A 17,459-nucleotide genomic window follows, 5' to 3' on the forward strand; every position below is an offset into this window, starting at 1 on the left:
AATTGAGTGTTTCCATATAGATGCATTCTAATGGGTTCAGTGGTGTGGATATTTTCTGACCAGCCATATGGGTCTTTTGTCATCTGAGATGTTAATATTTTCCTTCTCTTTTATAGTAGCTCTGGAGCAGGGCCAGTTTCTTGAATAGGGTCCACATGGCTCATTATGCGTGGAGCCTGGAAACTGGCTTACTTGCGTTATTCAGATGAACAGTGACACTTAGAAGAGTTGGGGGCTGGATTGGGGCAGTGGGTTGGGAACACATTCAATTATTATATTTGTTTTCCTGCATTAAGCTACAAATAATGACCACTTTCCTGTGCTTTACAGTAAGTAATTAAAAGAAGTATAGAGTTGAATGCAAAAATAACTCGAAGGACAACTGGATGTGTTGAACCACCAGTTTTCTCCGTGTGTGCGTAAGATTAATCCTCATTAACACTCAGAACATTGAGTTTCTACAGAAAGAGTTGCATGTCCACACATGCTTTGGCATCTACCCACGCGCTTCTGTATGCCAGTGCATCCCAGAAGAAGGGCTGTGGTGTGCGCCTTTGCGCTTCAGTGGAATTTAAGAAACTGATTCCTGAAAATGGTCTCATAAAGGTGAGAAACAGAGGGCTAATAGCCTTCTCATGCTAGATTTATCTTTCTTCTAGGGTTTCTCGATAGTAGTTTTAAAAGAAATGTTATTGTTATGTCTCTAGAGGCAACTTATCTTTCCAGTTTATTCTCCTCACCTATTTTCACCTCTCTTGCTTTTTAAAATTTAATGTTTTCTCTACTTCAGAGGATAAGGTCTACTCTAGAGGTTCCTTCATCAGGTGAGATTTATCCATGCCATTCTCATTTTAGCCCTTTCTGAATTAATGAAGTTGAAGCCTGCCAGTTTGGACCTAAAATGGGTCTAATTATGTTCAAATATTCTTTCTATAATGGAAATTGTTCAGATAACTAATTAAGTGCGGAAGTATATTGGCCATGGAAAATTTCAGGAGCACCATCTGTGGGAAAACCAGAAAGGGCATGCCTTTACCACAACTCTGGGGTCTATTAAGAGTGTGTTTGTGTGGCAATAGTGTGTAACTCAGCAGTGTCTAGTGAGGTGTTGGCTCACAGCTGCCAGAATTCCTATAGCATTTTATGGCAGGAGCTCAGAGTGTCCAGCAACACCCTAGAGGCAACCTGTTGATTGAAAGTTGCCAATTCTGAAGAAAGAGGCAGAAATAGGATGCACTAGTTTTAACTTTCTGTCTGTTGTTTGTTTTTTTTTTTTTTTTAGATTTGTGATTGTTCTGGCGTGTTCCCAGTCGTTACATAATGCCAGACTTCGTTTCCTAAAAGGGGATTCCCTTTATCCTCTGGTCTGAAGGAGTTAACTCATGTGCTTCCCTTAGGGACAAGACATGCAGCTGCATCGCCCTTGCTTTTTTTTTTTTCCTTTAAGGTCCGGAGCATGCTTATTCTTGGCTTTAGGAACAGTGACCTGCTATGCTTTTACAGTAGTTCCTGTTAGTAGGTGTGCCTTGTTTGTAATTTAGAGGGGCTGTCTCTTAGCTGGATTGACGTGTGTACTTTTCTGTGTGGGGGGCTCAAGGAGGAACCCAGTAATACTTGAGATACTTATAGGTTGTGTGTCACCTCAGTCCCACCCATTTGTAAATGATTTAATAGCAACATTACCAGGCTTACCAGTGCAAGTCATTTGTGTCTATGCTGGTGAACTTGGTAACTTCTTAGAGTTTGGAACCTAGCAATCTTCACAGTCCTTTGTAAAAAGCTTAAACAATGGACGAGTCTCCAGTTCTGCTTATGAAACTACCCCGTCAACTCTTTCATATTTTTTGTTTCACTCAGAAAATTTTATTCTTTTCTTTGAAAATCTAATTTGTTTTTTGTACACTCCAGGGTACTTCATCGTCCTATGAGTTGCAGTTGACTTGACGGCAGTGGGTTTGGTTTTTGGGTTTTTAGGGTACTTCAGCCTTGAAGCAGATAACCCCAAATATTGGAACTCAATTGAGAAATCAGTTTACTGCCAGGCACCTTATTGAAGTAGAGTCAGATTTGGATTGGAGAAGGGTATTTGGTGCTTGATACTTATCCATGTAGTTTAGGGTTTTTTTTTTGTTGTGGCTGCTGTTCTTTTATTTTGTGTAAGTTTTTTGTTTGGCTGGTTGGTTATGCTTTAATTTCATGGTGCTCCAAAAAAAAAAAATTTTTTTTTTTTTTTGGTAGGAGATAGCAGTGTCCATTTTAGGAAAAGTCTAGAAATAAGAAATCTGGCATTGAGCACGTGGGTCATTTCTTCCTGCCTCCATCTCTAGTTCACCCTTTCAGGACAAAGAGAGCTCACAAGGGCCACAGACATCCGGCTGAAAGTAATATAAATGTGGAAATGCACCACCTGCTGTAGCTGGTCATATCATCTCTAGCATTATTCTGAATGAGTGATGGTAGGCTGTGTAAGTTGTCATGGATGCCACTTATGCTTGTGCTAGCCTTGTAGCATTTAGATAAAAATTAATGATTGAATGAAAGTCCAGATTTAGGTCAGCAATACTCTATAAATTCTTATTCAACTAGTCATATTTATAGATATACTGCACTTTATGGCATAAACACAATAGTGGAAAAGCCAGTTGACATAAAGAGAATCCAGATTCCATGTAGTTCCATTACAAAAGCAAAGATGTTTTTTCCCACATAATAAATGTCCCAGTAAAGCAAGTTGAAAGAGGGAGATGACAGGTAAACCCATGGTATGCTGAGAATGTACTGTAAGACTTGAGTTGACTTTAACCCTTTTATTTCCTTACCTTAAGTTGGTTCCTTTCTCTTTATCCTTTAATCCAGTGCTTCTTTAACAAGTAAATGAATCACCTTGAAGTATATGAATCTTGTTAAAAGGCAGGCTCTGACTTAGGAGATGGTATGGGTGGAAGCAGGGAGGAGAAAACTGAGATTCTACACTTCTTACAGGCTTTCAGGTAGTGCTGATGCTACTGGTCCATGGATCACACTTTGAGAAGCAAGGATTTATTTTAGTCCATGTGAGTTTATCCTGTAACTATATTTCTTGAAACTCTAATTTCAGGTCCCACAGATTTCTCCTGTTGTTGGAGTACTTTTAGTAACAAATTTGAATTCCCTTAATATGCTTAGTTTTAAAATGTAACACTCAAATAAATTACCTGAAGTTTGAGACTATTGTGTGCTGAGTGCATTCTGACTCATAGTGACCATAGAGGACAGAGTGGAACTTCCCCATAGGGTTTCCAAGGTTGTAATTTTTATGGAAGCAGAGTGTCACATCTTTCTCCTGCGAAGCAGCTGGTAGGTTCAAACTGCTAACCTTTTGGTTAGCAGCTGAGCGCTTAACCACTGGCCACCAGCTCTTCTAGTTTGAGACTAAAAAAAAAAAAAACCCATTGCCATTGAGTCGATTCTGACTCATAGCAACCCTGTAGGACAGAGTAGAACTGCCCCATAGAGTTTCCAAGGAGTGTCTGATGAATTTGAACTACTGACCTTTTAGCACTTAACTACTACGCCACCAGAGTTTCCTGGTTTGAGACTAGGTTGCATGAAATAAATTTTCTACTTGATTTTTTTCCTATAAATTAAAAAGTCTGTATATTTAGGTACAATTTGAATTCCTGCATTAAAAAACAAAACATTTGTTTTCTGTCCTTCTCCTCACCATTTCCAGAGTTGTCCTTTACAGGAAATTTTTCCCCTTGTGACTTCACAGTAGTGGTAGAGATCAATACCTATCGTTAAACATGACGTTTACGAATTTTTCCAGGTCCTTTATTACAGAGTGGGTCATTGAAACTTCATGTAGTCAGGTAGATAGAATCTCCTTAATTAACATCACTGTCTACCACATATGGGAATTTGGTAAATAAAGCATTGTTTTTGTCAACACAGTAGTTAGGACATTGTTAAATCTGAACTTTATAAGAAGTCCCTCCTGAAGTTCTAAAGAAAACAGAATCCTAATTAAAAAGGCTAGGCTTTTTAATGAATGTCAACTGTCATTTGGTTCTTATAAACTAAAAGAGAGAAGTTTTAAAATGTAAAACAAAAAATATTTTCAAAAACCCTACTTGTTTGGTAGCCAAGTGACTTGTATACGCTTACTGTTGGGACGTCTTCATTATAGACAAGAGATATACACTGTTTGGGCAGTGTTGTTCTGTGAAGAGGAGACAGAGGAGGGTAGGGCATGGATGGGACTTGCTGATCTGGGCAACTTTGGTTTTCAGGGAGCCTGTGTCAGTTACAGTAGAACAGTAGTTTTTGTAGGGCAATAGTGATAGAAGCACTCAGCATCCTTTGGATGGTGACAGCACTGTGCCTGCAGTTGGCACACGGGTGGGGTGCTCTTTGTCCAGATTGGTCCTTATGCCAGGCATTCCCTATCCTTTATTCCAAAATTTATGCTAACATTTCAGCTCACTTTAATAATTATTGGTCTTGCTTAATTGCACCTCCCAAAATACTATGCATATATTACCAGTACAAAGGAAAATGAGTCATTCGATGTTTGTGGGGAACCTAGTTTGTGCAAGATACTGTATAACTTGCTCTAGGTGGTAATTCAGGAAATAATACCCGCGCAATTCATGTCCTTATGTGGTAAATAGTTTTGCTCTAGAAAAGGGTAGATTTTTCATCAATTGGAAAATCTTTATTTAAGGATGGGTTAGGGAATAGTGAGGGGTGGGTAATAAAGGACCAGAGCTATGGTCTTTTTTTTATCAAAGGTGCATATTCGTAAATTTGTCTGTCAAATTAATGATTCAGGGAAATATCTATTTTTTTTCCTTATGGTATTTACATATATGTATCACTCCAGGTATAAGCTAAGAATCAGCAATTTCCCTGACACTCTTCAGGAGGTTAAGTAATGTCTACCAGTGTCACTACCATGGGCATATATGAAGGGAACAGAGAGTACTCTGGTGTGAAGTACAGTACTTTGTAGGAAGTATATTTGAATATTCTCGGAAATATAACTACACTATGGTTAAAAACTACATCTTTAAAGCCACATCCTTCAAAGCCTTGGGAGCATTTGCACTATCAGATATCTTTTGCTATAATATTTGTTAGTTTCAGTTGAATGGGCATCTAGGTAAGGTGAACATCTGTAATGCTCATTGCATTTTTTTTCTATTGTATTTATAGATTGGAACAACCAATTATTTTCTTTGAGAAATCTGGGTTTTTTTTTTTTTTTTTTTTACAGTCTTATAGGCTAAGCAATGTATGAGTACTGGGAAATGATGCAGAAATAATTCAGAGATGGAAGAAACTAGTCCCTGTAGTTTAAGACCTAGTTTTCCTTTGGAATATGGGGCTCTGACCTTGTTCTATCAGGGGAACAACAGCAAGTGGATGAGTTGATTAAAAACTCTAGTCCTCTTTCCTCCTGTACAAAATGGGGATAATTATAGTTATCTGTACCTCTAGGGCCCTATGAGTCTTAATTATTTAATATTTGCAAAGTGTTTGGAGATCTTTGAATTAAAAGTGCTGAACAGTGGAATCAAAGTTCAGTGTAATTATAATTGGAATGAGAGTTTGTAGTCCCACCTTTCCTCCACCTCTCGTCATCCTGTTTCTCCCTTCTGCCAACCCAGACATTCCTGATGGTTACCACTCAGCTCTGCACACTGCTCTCTAACCTCTTTTCTTTTTGTAACTCACTTCAGTCTAAAAATACGTAAATGAATAAATAAAAAAAGATATATCTAGGCCTTTAACCCAGCACTTAAGTAACTGCTTAATATTTATCCTTAAAGCTCAATAGCCACTAAGAATAAAATCAGTGATTTAATTTGTCTCTTCCAGTCTATCTTTCTTTAAAGTCCTCCTTCACACTGTAATAAGCAGATCTTCTGGAAGCATTCTCCTGCTCAGAAACTCTCGTTGGCTCCTTAGTGTGCCTATAAGGCAAGGCGGAACTCTTCAGCATCACCCTCAGAGCTTTCCATAATCTGGCATCTTTCATTCTTATTTGTCACTATTCCTATTCTAGAACTCTTCTCTCTAGATACTTACACCATGCCTTCCTACCTCAGTGCCTTTAATCAAGCTGCCATCTATCCACTGGAGTCTTTTCTGGATATGTTCAAATCTTTCCCATCCTCAGCAACCTTTTCCACAAAGTATTACTTCATTTCCCTAACTGGAAGTGACTCTTTCTTCTATAACATTTTATTTATTACATCTCATGAATCTTTCCTACCTTTATAATTTAGTTACTTACATGTGTGTCCTACCTCCCTCCTAGACTATGAGACCTAAACATAGGATCCATGTCCAATGAACGACTGAACAAAGTAAGACTAATATTTGCATGTAGAGAAACTGGATCCAAACTAAAAGATTTTTTATATTGATTCGCAGGGTTTCATTTAGGTTGTGTCTTAGTGAGTTTGCATCCTGTATATTAGGAATTAAATTTTAATTGATAATTTCTTGGTCATTACCATTATCTTCGTTGCTTACAAGACTAAGACAAGCAGCCATATCTTTATACTTTGTCTTCATTGATAACACAGTTATAGACAAGACCCAAAGGAACTGGAAATAAACAAAGTTTATTTGTTTTTTTTTTCTTTTTTCCTCAATATATCTGAATTATCTGTACTGTTGTTTGGCTCCTCTAGCTAGCTTTGACTATGGAAACTTGGTTTCAACTTCCCTAAATTTTGTTTATAAAATAAAGTTTTCATTTCTCTTAAAGGAAGACTGTATTATCTGAAATTCTGTTCACTAAAATAATGAAGCCTTGAAGTTAAAGGGTCTTAAAGGTTATGATTAATCGAGCACTATCAAGGAGTATCTTAATGGTGCTGCCTTTAGAAAGTTAGACTTCAGGAAGCACATAACTGCAGAAAACAGTGTCCACATTTTATAAGCCTCTTCCTTGACCACATAACATAACCCCTCTCTTTCCTGCAGCTAATGTTCTAAAACCAGGAGCGTGTCCCAATGGTAAAAGCAAGGACTAGGAGACAAGTGATCTATTAGCTTAGCGATATTGGACAGGTTACCTAACTTGTTTGAACCATAATCACTTTGTGTAATGGGAATAACAGTATCTGTCCTGTGTCCTTGTGACAATCAAATGAACATCCCATTGTCTTTTAGACAAATTCAGGTTATTCAGCAAAAGAGCATGCTGTCACATCTGTTCATCTGGTTGAATGTTTAAGACTTGCAGGAAGTTTACAGATTTGTCATGTTTAAAACTAGACTTGTACCAAATTGCATTTTCTGAGAATGGGGCTAAGAAAACCTCCTGGTGTTACGTAGATGTAGAGGAGTTGGCCGTTGTAAGCTTTTGGGGAAGAATTAGAGAGCACCAATAAATTACATACATACACAGGCATATAGACTAACGATCTATTTAAGAATATTGTACAGCCTCTTTATCTTTGGTGTAATAAAGTCTCATCTGAGGGGCTAAAATGTAAGAATTATCATAGAAGTCCGTATTTAATGATTTCCTCTTTTATAATTTCCTAATAGAATGTCTAAAATTGCTCATTAGGAAAAGGAAGTTAAAAGGCTGAAAATTCCAAGTTTTGCTATTATTATCATCATTGACAACTCTATGAGTCTTCTATTGATCTAAACTACACAGGAAGTAGGGGCAATTAGTATGTTGTAGTGTTATTTGCTTTTTAATTATTCAACTAAAGCTCTACCCTATTAGAAGGACTCAAGAGATTGCTCATCCCTGATAATTACCATCTGTCACATCCCTTAAAATTTATCATTTGGAGTTAATGCAGCCTGCACTTTACCTGAGTTTGCTGGTACTTTCCACATGAAAAGCCTTCCCATGAAAATGATTTCAGAATTATTTTCTCTCTTAGTTTAATAAAACCGTAAGTAGGTTTTTACTGAGTACTACTATTATGGGGTCGCATGAGTCAGAATCCACTCAATCTCAATGGGTACTATTATATCATTCTCTGTTAACTATTATGGGGGATTAGACATGATCCATTCCCTCAGAGAGCTTACCATCCAATGATGAGTGACCATAATTAGCAAATACAGTTAACAATGAACAAGTGTATATGAACTGAAATACTGAATGAGATGTGATGTGTAATTTTAGAAGAGAAGGAGAGCAACGTGTGCTTGGAGTAACTAGAGAACATGGCGTGTATAATTTGATGCTTAAGTGTGTCATGAAGGATAAACAAGACTTATCCGGATAGAGGAAGAGAGAAAGGAGTTTGCCAGAGGAATGGAACATGTCACTTCCAGGCAGTAATGACTATGGGACTCCAAGGACTCTGGCTTGATCAGAGCAGAGGTGATGAAGCATTGAGTAATATGATAAAGTGAATCATTGAGTAATATGATACAGTTAGCTAAGTAGGGTGAGGCCAGATTTTGGAGAGTGTTCAGTACCAGGTAAAAGAGGTTAAATCTGATCTGATAGAACAATAAAGGCATTTCAAGTTTTTGTGCAAGAGAGTGAAAACCTAAGAATGGTTAGTCACGTAGTGGTTATCAAGTCTGAATGGAGCAGAAAGGATGTCAGGTACATCAGGGAACATTGTAATCATAAAATATGAGATGGTGAGGGCTAAACCAAGATGGTGGCAGTGGAATGGAGAAAAAGGGCTGGAGAGGAATGTTTTAAAGGAAATGTGAGGAGGGACTTCTTGACTGAGTAGATTTGAAGGCTAGACGAGAAAGGTGTTGTAAACTTAATTCTAAGATTCCTAGCCTGTGACCTAGGTTGCCCAGAATATCAAGAAACCATTGTCTCAAACAAAAAAAAGTTTTGTTGCAGCAAAAAGCATTGAGTTTGGTGTAGATCCATTAGACTTCAAGGCTTTGTAACTGATTGACAGCATTGCAGAAGTGCTACTCAGAGTGCAGAGCTGGAGATGGGTTAGACTTTATCAGTGTATAGTTAATTGCTGAATGCATGGAGATGTCCTTGGAGGGTATGCCCATGTTTGGGCTTTGGGCCGGAAGCCAAGTGATATTTACTAAGATGCCATTTGTTCCTCTGAAATATTTGCTTGTGAACTGATGAGACAATGATATATATTCACTACTTTTCTAATCAAGAAATTATTAATAAAAATGTAATGAGACCAGGTAAAGGCAGGGTGACTTCTATTAAGAGTAGGAGGAAAAAAAAAGAGTAGGAGAAGGTATCATTAAAAGACTCATTAGTATAGTAGTGGTACTGAAATAATTTTCCAACTCTGTAGTCTAAAATGCCTCCCTACTTAGGGCCATTTTTAGCAGTTAGTATAGGCACTTAGTGAGTAGTCATTAAATTCACTATATTTCGCTGATTCAGAAATACGCTTTTTTTCATATTTAAGGTATCTGAAATTGGGTTGTGTTTTCTTATCATTGATGCCATCTTATTATTGTTGGCTAGGCAGTAGTCATGGCGTTGTTTTCATTGCTTTAATCAATTATTTTGCTTATTTTCCTTTTTTATGTGTACATGAGTTGTATATAATTAAAAAGGGCCTAAATAAGTCTAAAAGAGCTGTTTTAGTAAGTATAAAAGGTCTGAGTAATAAAGAAACAATAGTTTAATTGGCAGTGGGGTTTTTTTTTTCCCCTTGTTGTGGTTGTTAGGTGCCGTCGAGTCAGTTCTGACTCATAACGACCATATGTACAACAGAATAAAACACTGCCTGATCCTGCACCATCCTGACAATCATTAAGCTTGAGCCCATTATTGCAGCCATTGTGTGAGTCCATCTCGTTGAGGGTCTTCCTCTTTTTCGCTGACCCTCTACCAAGCATGCTGTCCTTCTCCAGGAACTAGTCCCTCCTGATAACATGTCCAAAGTACGTGAGATGTAGTCTAGCCATCCTTGCTTCTTGTTCTTTTGGCAGTCCACGGTATGTCCAGTATTCTTTACCAACACCACAATTCAAAAGGATGAGTTCTTCAGTCCTCTTTATCGCCCAGCTTTCACATGCATGTGATGTGATTGAAAATACCATGGCTTGGATCAGGCACACCTTAGTCTTCAAGATGACATCTTTGCTTTTTAACAGTTTAAAGAGGTCTTTTGCAGCAGACTTACCCAATGTAATGTGTCTTTTGATTTCTTGACTGCTGCTTCCATGGGTGTTGATTGTGAATCCAAGTAAAAATGAAATCCTTGACAACTTCAATATTTTCTCCATTTATCATGATACTTCTTATTGGTCCAGTTGTGAGGATTTTTGTTTTCTTTATATTGAGGTCTAATCCATACTGAAGGCTGGGGATCTTCATCAGTAAGTGCTCCAAGTCCTCTTCACTTTCAGCAGGCAAGGTTGTGCCATCTGCATAACAAAGGTTGTGAATGAGTCTTCCTCCAATCCTGATGGCCTCTCTTCGTATAGTCCAGCTTCTTGGATTATTTGCTGAGCAAACAGATTGAATAGGTGTGGTGAAAGAATGCAACACTGTTGCACACCTTTCCTAACTTTAAACCACACAGTGTCCCCTTGTTCTGTTCGAATGACTGCCTCTTGATCTATGTACAGATTCCTCGTGAGCACAATTAAGTGGCTAGAAATTCCCGTTCTTTACAATGTTATCTATAATTTGTGATAATCCACACAGTTGAATGCCTTTGCATAGTCGATAAAACACAGGTAAACATCCTTCTGGTATTCTCTGCTTTCAGCCAGGATCCATCTGACATCAGCAATGATATCCCTGGTTCCATGTCCTCTTCTGAATCCAGCTTGAATTTCTGACAGTTCTCTTAGTGGTAGATAAAGTGGTGTGTTTTGTAATGATGATATTTTAGATTTGATGAAATATGGTATTAAAAGATAGGTGATCACAGCAAATCTCTAGCAGCTGTGATATAGGTGGCTAGAATAAAGTATTCTAAATTTGCATTCTTTCATCTAAAGTTGACCAAAATTCAAGGTGCCCCTTGGGTTGTTTTAATTTGGACTGGGAACTTTAGAAGAAAGAATTTTCATTCAATGGCATACTGCCTGCCAGAAATAGAAGCCTCCACAGATGCCGAATGGTGCAGAATTCATAACGTTCACAGAGGTCTCAATATTTGCAGAATGGATATCTGTGTTTTATTCAAACCAATTTGTGCTTTGTAATCTCAGAGTATTGTGCAGTCCAAGCAGTTCTGAGCATGCTTGTGCTATTTGCGCAAAGTGAGAGTGAATCTATAAGGAACTTTGCTTGTGTTTAGGGATGGTAATAAAGTCTTTTAGTGGCAGAATGTGTTATCCCATACAAAAGTGAAGACCGAAAAACATTCAGTTCCCAATAGCAAAGTTTTTACTCGTTTCTGCAATTTGACCTGTTGACTGGAGGTAGGTTGCCTTTTCATTTGCTGACACTTCAGCAACGGAACCACAGTCCCTTTTCCTACTGATTTGCACACGATGACAACCAGGGCTCACGTATGTCTTTTTGTAAGTCTGTGTTCCATAGCTGAGGAGTAGGAACAAGGTTAGAGTGTCAGGGCTGGGGAATGCTTCTTTTTACCACTAAGGGGTACGATGTCTTCAGGTAAGTGATTCTGAAGTCCTTCACCACCTGATGGTAGCCTTGGGTTGGTCTATAGGTATGTTTTCATTCTGCTTGTTCATCTATTCTAATTGGCTTCCCGGAGCATGCTTATAGATATAGAGCCAAATTTAGAGTAGAGCAACCCTCTGGCAAACAGGAACAGATTAATTTTGTGGTATGCTATTAAGGGACTTCCCAGGAAACTTCAAAAGCAAAGAAAGATGCACTAGCTGCCAATTCCAAAATGTGCAAAATGCCTCTCAACTTTTAAAAGGTATGAAGAACTCAAAGCTCTCTCTCTCACACACACAGACATACACACATGTGGAGACACACACACACAAACACACACACAGGGCCTTACTTCCAATAAGAAAAGAAGTTGAGCTTCCTTAGATGAATCTGTATATTAGCCAGAAAAGCTGAGGGGTGAGGGGCCTCAGAGAGTTGGTGGAGGTAAGTGTGGAGTCCGCATATGGGAGGCATTTGAGATTGACTTCAATGCCTTTTGAATGCTGACTTTTCCAGTTTCTTAGGCAGACACATTGTTTTCATGATATCAGCCCCAGGCATAGACACATCATTAAAATCAATGTGCAGAAAATGATTTCTGTTTGGAAATAAGCAAAACGTTTTCAGTTATGACCACCCAGGTGTTGCAGAAAGAACATTGGACCTAGAAGGGGGAGACCTGAGTTCCAATATAAACTTTCTTCATGACACAAGGCAAGTTCTTTATAGCCTTTTGTTTCCTTATCTTTAAACCAGAATGGTTTATGGAAATTATCAACCTTCTTTGCTTGATGGGAGAAAGAAAAAAAAAAAAAAAAACAACCCATCAATGTAAAGGCTCTTTATAGCTCCCTGGCGTCTGTTTTATTGTGCTGTTCAAGCCTCAACATCACATAGCTAGAAAGACCCTCTCAGACCCCTCAGGTCACTACTGTTCCTGTCACGATGTTCTGCAATAGGACCATGTTGCTAACTTGAAAAAAAATTACGATTACACTTGAGTTGTTGCTTAGTAACATTTCTGATTTTGTGTTTCCAGTGACAGCATGAGCAGAGATCACTAAAAATTCAACTTACAAAGCTGCTAAAGTGGGAGGAAGGAGAACTTGAAGCCACATTTTTTTTTCACTTGCTCAGCAGCCATCTAATCTTGGGTTTATATGCTAAATCTCAGGGAAAACATTGCACGTCTCTGGTTTATATTAAACCACATAAAACGCACTACTGACATTAAGTTGTGTCTGGTGCAGCTGGAGTTTATCACCAATACATAAAGAACCTTGACCCTGTGGGATGGCCTGGAATTACAGTCAGATGGGCCACATTGTATCCCTGTGAAAGAAAGCTCTAACCAGTTTTGTGCCCCTGTTTCTGCTTTCTCCCCACAGTTCCACCAGGTGAGAAGAGTGATGACCATCCTTTTCCTTACTATGGTTATTTCATACTTCGGTTGCATGAAGGCTGCCCCCATGAAAGAAGCAAATGTCCGAGGACAAGGCAGCTTGGCCTACCCAGGTGTGCGGACCCATGGGACTCTGGAGAGCATGAATGGGCCCAAGGCAGGTTCAAGAGGCCTGACATCATTGGCTGACACTTTCGAACACGTGATAGAAGAGCTGTTGGATGAGGACCAGAAAGTTCGGCCCAATGAAGAAAACAATAAGGACGCGGACTTGTACACTTCCAGGGTAATGCTCAGTAGTCAAGTGCCTTTGGAGCCTCCTCTTCTCTTTCTGCTTGAGGAATACAAAAATTACCTGGATGCTGCAAACATGTCTATGAGGGTCAGGCGCCACTCTGACCCTGCCCGCCGGGGGGAGCTGAGTGTGTGTGACAGTATTAGTGAGTGGGTAACAGCAGCAGATAAAAAGACTGCAGTGGACATGTCGGGCGGAACGGTCACAGTCCTTGAAAAAGTCCCTGTATCGAAAGGCCAACTGAAGCAATACTTCTACGAGACCAAGTGCAATCCCATGGGTTACACAAAAGAGGGCTGCAGGGGCATAGACAAAAGGCATTGGAACTCCCAGTGCCGAACTACCCAGTCGTACGTACGGGCCCTTACCATGGATAGCAAAAAGAGAATTGGCTGGCGATTCATCAGGATAGACACTTCCTGTGTATGTACATTGACCATTAAAAGGGGAAGATAGTGGATTTATGTTGTATAGATTATATTGAGACAAAATTTATCTATTTGTATATATACATAACAGGGTAAATTATTCAGTTAAGAAAAAATAATTTTATGAACTGCATGTATAAATGAAGTTTATACAGTACAGTGGTTCTACAATCTATTTATTGGACATATCCATGACCAGAAGGGAAACAGTCATTTGCGCACAACTTTAAAAGTCTGCATTACATTCCTCGATCATGTTGTGGTTTGTTGCCGTTGCCAAGAAATGAAAACGTAAAAAGTTAAAAAAAATAATAATAATAAATTGCATGCTGCTTTAATTGTGAATTGATAATAAACTGTCCTCTTTCAGAAAACAGACAAAAAACAAAAAAACAACAAAAATTTGAACCAAAACATCCCGTTTACATTTTAGACAGTAAGTATCTTCGTTCCTGTTAGTACTATATCTGTTTTACTGCTTTTAACTTCTGATAGCGTTGGAATTAAAACAATGTCAAGGTGCTGTTGTCATCGCTTTACTGGATTAGGGGATGGGGACTGGGAGGGGTATATTTTTGTTTGTTTTGTGTTTTTTTGTTTGTTTTGTTTTTTAGTTTCCACAGGGAGTAGGGATGGGGAAAGAATTCATTCAATATTTGTTCTGGTTGATTAAAGATTCACTTGTATGTTGTAAAGATGTTCGCAAAATCAATCAGATGACTGAAAAGTGAATAAAAATTAAGGCGACTGAATCAAACGCTCACACTCCACTTCCCATGATGCACATCCCAGGCTCCACTCACCCTCTGGGCGTTTGTCAGGGGAAGCTGCTTTTGTTAGAAAGACCTACATTTACTTAGAGCACATTCTTTCCCTCCCTCCCCCTTTGGTCCCCTCTTTATTTTATTGTTCTCTCTTAAGGAAAAAAATCAGTTGCGCACTTTGAAATATTTTACCACTGGTCTGAACAACTGAACAAATTTTGTCACATCGTGGCATGTAGATATAAGCATGGAGAGCAGTGATTTCCCTTTTTTTTTGAAGTGAAAAAAAAATAACCCCAAAGTTGTTGTTTTTTTGTTTTTTTAATGAGGGAGTAAACATTTGGGTTAACCGTGGTAAGACTTAAAAGTATCATGATAAGACTTCAGAGTATCTTGCAAGCAAAAGGTGGAGTTCTGTATGGACCCAGAAATACCTAGATCAGATAAGGAATCCACATTGCCAGTGAAATGACACAAACGGTGATATGGAGGCTATGTGGAGCTGACATGTCATTTCCGGGCAGCGCAGGAGGAATTTCTGAGTGGCCATTCTGAGGTCTAGGTCAGGGTAGGGAATGGTACTTGAGACATTCCAAAGGGGAGGCCTCTGAAGGACTCTCAGAGGTGGCTCTGGAATGACATGTGTCGAGTTGCTTGGACCTTATGCTTTAAGTGCCTATTTATCTAACTGTGCTCGAGAGGTTCTCAAAGGAGGACCGTGTTAAAGCAGACCTATAAAAAAAAAAAAATACCCTCCAGTAATTAGTTTATTTTGGATAAAGCTGGATTTGCCTAGAGCAGGTTAGGAGCCAAATGTGGCATTATAATCATCAGATTGATGCAGTGGGATAGAAGATGTTTGCTACATGAACACTTATTGCTTATGAAACTAGACTTGAGGAAACCAGGGTTTTATCTTTTCAGAACTTTTGGCAAGGAGGAAGGGGATGGGAAAAGGCCCCAAAACTCAGGCTAGATGACCAAGGCTATCACCAATAGAAAATCTTATCCAGAAGCACGTCAAGAAGGTGTGTGAATGCCTAGAACACCAAGGTTTGAAGGTGCCTTGTTTGATGGAAGAGGCCAGGGGAGAGTTGACAAAGCTTTTTCCCCAGTGAAGGCCACAGCAACCTCCTCCCTACCCTCTTTGTTCATGCAGAGGGCCCCTGTCTTACCCCTGCCATCTTGGCCTAGGAAAAGTCAAGTTGGGAGCCTGAAAGAGAGTCTCAGTGATCTTGGGAAAAATGGGCCTCATTGAAAATTAGTGCTAAGCCCATTTACCATTGTCCAAACCTGAAAGTGTATAGTGGTCAGACCTGGGCCAGTGTCACAAGTACGAGAAAATCTGAAACTAATTGCTGTGTCTTAGCAGGGTGAGGGATAAGCAAAAGAGGATGACCACCATCACCCAGGGAATGAAGCTGCCATCAGCAAGTAATTTCTATTTGTTCAGTTTTTTGTTTAGAGCTAGCCTGCTTTTACAGTACATCTCAGTCACTGTCATTAAAAGAAAGAAGCAAATGATCTTCAAGACTATATAGTATAGGTTTGTTTTGTGCCGTTTGAAAATATTATCTTTGTAATTATTTTTAACATGTAATGAATGCTTGGAATATCTGCTGTATGCTAACTTTTTGCAGTTTCCTTTTGAGGGACAAAATCTTACCAAAAAAAAAAAGTCCCCATCAATTTCTCAAAGTATTACAAGGGCCAGATCTGTTAAGTGATTAGGAGACATTCAGCAAGTGTGTAGTCAGTGGCGCATTCTTACTCAATAAAATATCTCACAGTCATGTGCTTGGTGGTTTACGTTGACCTAAGATTTATTTTGTTGAAATTTCCCTCTGTTGTTGTTCGTTTCTGTTTTGTTTTGTTCTGTTTTTTAAAGTCTTGCTGTGGTCTCTTGTGGCAGAAGTGTTTCATGCATGGCAGCAGGCCTGTTGCTTTTTTATGGTGATTCCCATTGAAAATGTAAGTAAATGTCTGTGGCCTTGTTCTCTCTATGGTAAAGATATTATTCACCATGTAAAACAAACAAACAAAATATTTATTGTATTTTAGTATATTTATATAATTATGTTATTGAAGAAAAATTGGCATTAAAACTTAACCGCATCAGAAGCCTATTGTAAATACAAGTTCTATTTAAGTGTACTAATTAACATATAATATATGTTTTAAATATAGAATTTTTAATGTTTTTAAATATATTTTCAACGTACATAAAATCTGGGGATTCTGGGTTTTTTTCTCTTCACTGTAAAACAAACATGAAAACGTGTTTTACTATAAATACGTGTGTTCTTTGCTTTAAGACCAACCTGGCTAGTTTTTGCAATTAAACAGCCCTCCAAAGAGGCTGCTCGTTTCAAAGCATAGGGAGGCCAATCCTACAGTCTGTGAGCTTCCGAGAAGCTCCGGGATTGGACCTGTCTTCCACAGTGGAAGACGGTAATGTTATTTTCCAGGACACTTGAGAGTTTTCCCCTTTGAAGTGGTATATTTTCATCAAATACCAACCCATGTATCCTAGCAACATCAGGATCTGTGAATCAAGGCTGGCTGGCTCTCTTTGATTATAAACTAACAGTTAAAAATCAAAGTAGGTTTATTTAAGGATAATGAGAATAAATTGGCCCAAATTTAGAAAGTCAATGACTGAAGGAGATACAGAAATTCAATATTCAGAGGCAGGTCATGTACCCTCAGTTTGGAAATGGTGCCATTTGCATTATGTATTTGTATCCATTGCACTGATTTCATTTTTATACATGAAGCATGCAGATTTTATATCATAGTATCCACGATCTAACAGATTGCTAGGATTTCTAAAAAGATTTGCCTCTGTGATGGCTGCCAAGCCGCTGGGTAATTTAGAGTGTTTAAAGTTATCACTAAATCTTGGGGAAATAAATGGAAGGATTTTAAATTGGAGAAAGGGCCATTAAGGAAAAAAAGCATCTGTTCCTACTCTCCAGACTCCCCATTTGAACACTGACAACCC

At 38.6% G+C, this 17,459-nt stretch overlaps 1 protein-coding gene across 1 annotated transcript; it reads left to right on the forward strand.

Annotated features, from left to right (window-relative positions):
* Positions 1–386: 386 nt before the first annotated feature.
* On the forward strand, positions 387–16,741 carry BDNF (brain derived neurotrophic factor). Its single transcript, XM_023550772.2, is given in 3 exon segments — positions 387–520; positions 522–606; positions 12,955–16,741. Coding segments are annotated over 3 exon segments (984 nt in total). The 3' UTR covers positions 13,720–16,741.
* The last annotated feature ends 718 nt before the right edge of the window (positions 16,742–17,459 follow it).

Source organism: Loxodonta africana, chromosome 7 (genome assembly GCF_030014295.1).
Source record: "Loxodonta africana isolate mLoxAfr1 chromosome 7, mLoxAfr1.hap2, whole genome shotgun sequence".
In the NCBI taxonomy this organism is placed as follows: Eukaryota; Metazoa; Chordata; class Mammalia; order Proboscidea; family Elephantidae; genus Loxodonta; species Loxodonta africana.